Here is a 3,382-nt window from a genome sequence, read left to right as displayed (position 1 = left end):
CTTCTAGTGAAGAATGGATTTATCAACAGTCATTGATAGCCTTCTTCATCCACAGAATACTTGCCAGTAGTCCTATTAAAAGGAAATGCTAAAGCCCTCAATAACATAGCAACAGAAATAGCACAGTTAGTATTTATATGAGAAGCCCCGTATCTTTCAACTGTCACAAACATTATTGTTATTTTTTAACTGATTGAAGATTAAGTAACAAACTGAATAAGGTGTTAAAATAGTCCACAAAGATAATAAAAACATTTTCTCTCTTAAGACCATATCTGTCTAACCAAGGTAGAACTAGATTGTCTCCAGTTCTTCATGATTTCCTTAAGAACCACTCTCAACACCTTCTTCCTCCTCAGGAGTGTCCTGCATGGCTCTCTCCAGAAATAGTCTGAGAGTCTTCATCTTGAATCTCTTATGGTGCGTAATGGAGCCAACAAGAAAGTAAATGATGGGGTTGGCACAGCTGTTAATACAGGACAGAAAAGTTACTTCATCAAAAATATCACAATAACTCTTAATCCATTGTTCAAGGAGCCAGTAGATTCCAAAGGGAAGACCAAATATCAGGAAGAATAGCACTGTGAGTGCAATGGACACATACAGCCTGGTTACAGGGATCCGCTGGGAGCCACAGAAGATCCTGACAAGTAGGATGAGGCTGGACCCACAGAGAACCACAAATAAAACAATTGTCCATACAGTAATGATGCTATCAAATGTCTGACACCAAATAGAGTCATACTCATGAAACAGTAAAACACATTCGTTCCCATCCAGAAATGAGAACATCAAGGACAGAGCCCAAAGCAAGACACACATGACAGCTGACGTGTGTCTTGGACGATTACAGCGGTACCAGATGGGCCACATAACAGACAGGCAGCGTTCAACGCTAATGGTTGTGAGAATGCTCACACCAGAAACATATGGAAATATTGATACAAAATATAAAAATGATACAATGTTATTGGGAATGGAGTCCGTGATGTCAATGATAATAAGAACACAATATACAAACTGAGAGAACAGGAAGAAAAAGTCAGCCCCAGCAAGGTTGAGGATGTAGACTAAGAAGGCATTCCTGTGCATCTGGAAGCCAAGCAACCACAGAACTATGGCATTCAGTACCATCCCAAACAGGGAAGTGATAAGGGAAAGCAAAATCATGGTTTGGAACTTGATGACACAATATGATGTATCACTTCGTACATTAAGTGCTCTGATGTTAGTTTCCAAGGTTGAGATGCTTAGATCCTTGCTTAGGATATCTTCAGAACTGTTTCTGTAACAAAATAAACAAAATACATGAGCACATGTTATGTTCTTTCTGAGTTAGGAACACTCTGCTATGTGGTAATTACTGACCTGATTCATAAGGAGGATAAACAAGATTAGAGTGATTAATTTATCTAAACCAGTTTTTCTGGAGCTTTAATTTATATTCAGATTGCATTTATTTGTGCAATCTACAACCTATGTCCTGTACAGATATTAACTAGTATAGTTGTATCCCCAGTATGGACACCCAGTTTCTCAGGTTGTGTCAGAAAGAGACCTCTGAACCCAACTTCCTTTCTGTCCTAAGGCTTTTTCTTCTCTGCTGCATAAACTCAAGAACGAGAAGAATGATCCAACCCTGTTCTCAGTCCTGGCAGGAGTAGGCTATCAGATGGAGAGATATGGAAATTTTGAGTGAGGGTCATGAAGGGAATGCTAAGTCCTGTTAAGACTAGAATGAAAAGAACCAGTTGTATAGGCTGGTGTGACTCAGTCTCCATTTCAGATTTGAAATTAGAAAGCAGGAAAGTCTTTGAGGACATTAAACACTTTTCCATTGTCTGTTACTATATTACAAGTGTACATTTTTCTATGAGTCACATTGAATAATTGAGAATTTTTACTGACTTATTGTTATTCAAAATTATATATATTATATATAATTACATGACATCTCCCCTGAGATGTATATATATGTATATATATATATACATGAGTATATGTATATATACTCATATATACTACAAAAATTATATATGTGATAATTATTCAAAAATGAATAAATTAATGATAAATCCAACATTATTTACAAATTTAAATGAAGTGTTCTTGCAAATACTTTAGAGCAAGTATCACCAAATACATAGAAGAATGAAGAAAATATCATTACTGAGGGTTCTAAGGAAGGCGTAGTGTGTTTGAAGGAATTGTTTTTGCTGCAAGATGGATAATAAAGGAATTTTTCATTCCCTAACACAAAGATGTTTAGTAAATGGCCATATTAATGACCTAGAAGTACTTCAGCCCAGAATTTAGGCTTTGATTTTGAGATTAAGTGAATTTCTAACATTCTTGAGGATTAAAAAGACAAATTTGGAGAAAAGTAAAAAAGAAGGAATAATATAACAATTTTGAATACCTAGAATACAACTCAAAACCATATGAAGTTCAAGAAGAAAGAAGATTAAAGTAGGGATGCTTCTGTCCTACTTAGAAGGGGGAACAAAATTATCACGGGAAGTAGAGTGTGGGAGGGAAATGAGAAGAAGAGAGAAGGGGTAGAGGAGAACGGACAGGATCAGGTGGGGGCAGAGACAGGGGAGATGTCACGAAATTGAACAGAGGTATGTAGCAATGTAGCAATGGAGATGGGAAATTGGGGGTAGCCACTGAAAAGTCCCAGATGCCAGGAAAGCAAGAGGCTCCCAGGACCCAACAGGGAGGCCATTAGCTGAAATATCCAACAAAAGGGAGAGAGAACCTCTAGAGACCATATTCAGAGGTAAGGCATGGCCCACAGTTGAGGAAGGGGGCCACCCACCTATCTTAAAAATTTTAAACCAGAATTGCTCCAGTCTAAAGGAAATGCTAGAGCAGTGAGGCAAGAGTGGATAGATGGGTGGGGTGACCCCTTATCGAAGCATGGGGGAGGGGAGATGGGATAGGAGGATTGCAGATGGGCAACTGGGAAGGGGGATAACATTTGAAATGTAAATAAATAAAATAACCAATAAAATGATTAATAAAAAAGAAATAAAAATGAGTTGGTAGGTAAATATTTTATGTACCCATTGGAATCGACTTTGAATAGCTGTGGATTGTTAGATAGATATCTTGTGATACACACACATACACACACACACATATGTATGTATGTATGTATATATGTGTATATATACATACATATATATTATGTGTGTATGTGCATATATATATATATATATATATTTCAAGGAGTATTCAGAGACCTAAAATCTGTACATGCACTGCACATTCTGTTTCCCAATCATAACTATATGTTCAGACCCTATTAGTCAAGACACTATACATACACATTGAGTGTACAAATTATATAATAATCTGGTACTGATATGAAAGCTTC

At 36.9% G+C, this 3,382-nt stretch overlaps 1 protein-coding gene across 1 annotated transcript; it reads right to left on the bottom strand.

Annotated features, from left to right (window-relative positions):
• Positions 1–324: 324 nt before the first annotated feature.
• LOC114638862 (mas-related G-protein coupled receptor member B2-like) lies at positions 325–1,170 on the bottom strand. Its single transcript, XM_028787436.1, has one exon. The coding sequence runs from the start codon at positions 1,168–1,170 to the stop codon at positions 325–327; it is 846 nt and encodes a 281-aa protein (XP_028643269.1).
• Positions 1,171–3,382: the final 2,212 nt, after the last annotated feature.

The sequence above is a fragment of the Grammomys surdaster genome, unplaced genomic scaffold (assembly GCF_004785775.1).
Source record: "Grammomys surdaster isolate TR1022 unplaced genomic scaffold, NIH_TR_1.0 125635, whole genome shotgun sequence".
Taxonomy (NCBI): Eukaryota; Metazoa; Chordata; class Mammalia; order Rodentia; family Muridae; genus Grammomys; species Grammomys surdaster.
This window is presented reverse-complemented; position numbering and strand designations above follow the sequence as displayed.

Coding starts and splice junctions, on each gene's coding strand:
- LOC114638862 (XM_028787436.1), bottom strand. CDS start 1,170: ATGATTTTGCTTTCCCTTATCACTTCCCTGTTTGGGATGGTACTGAAT.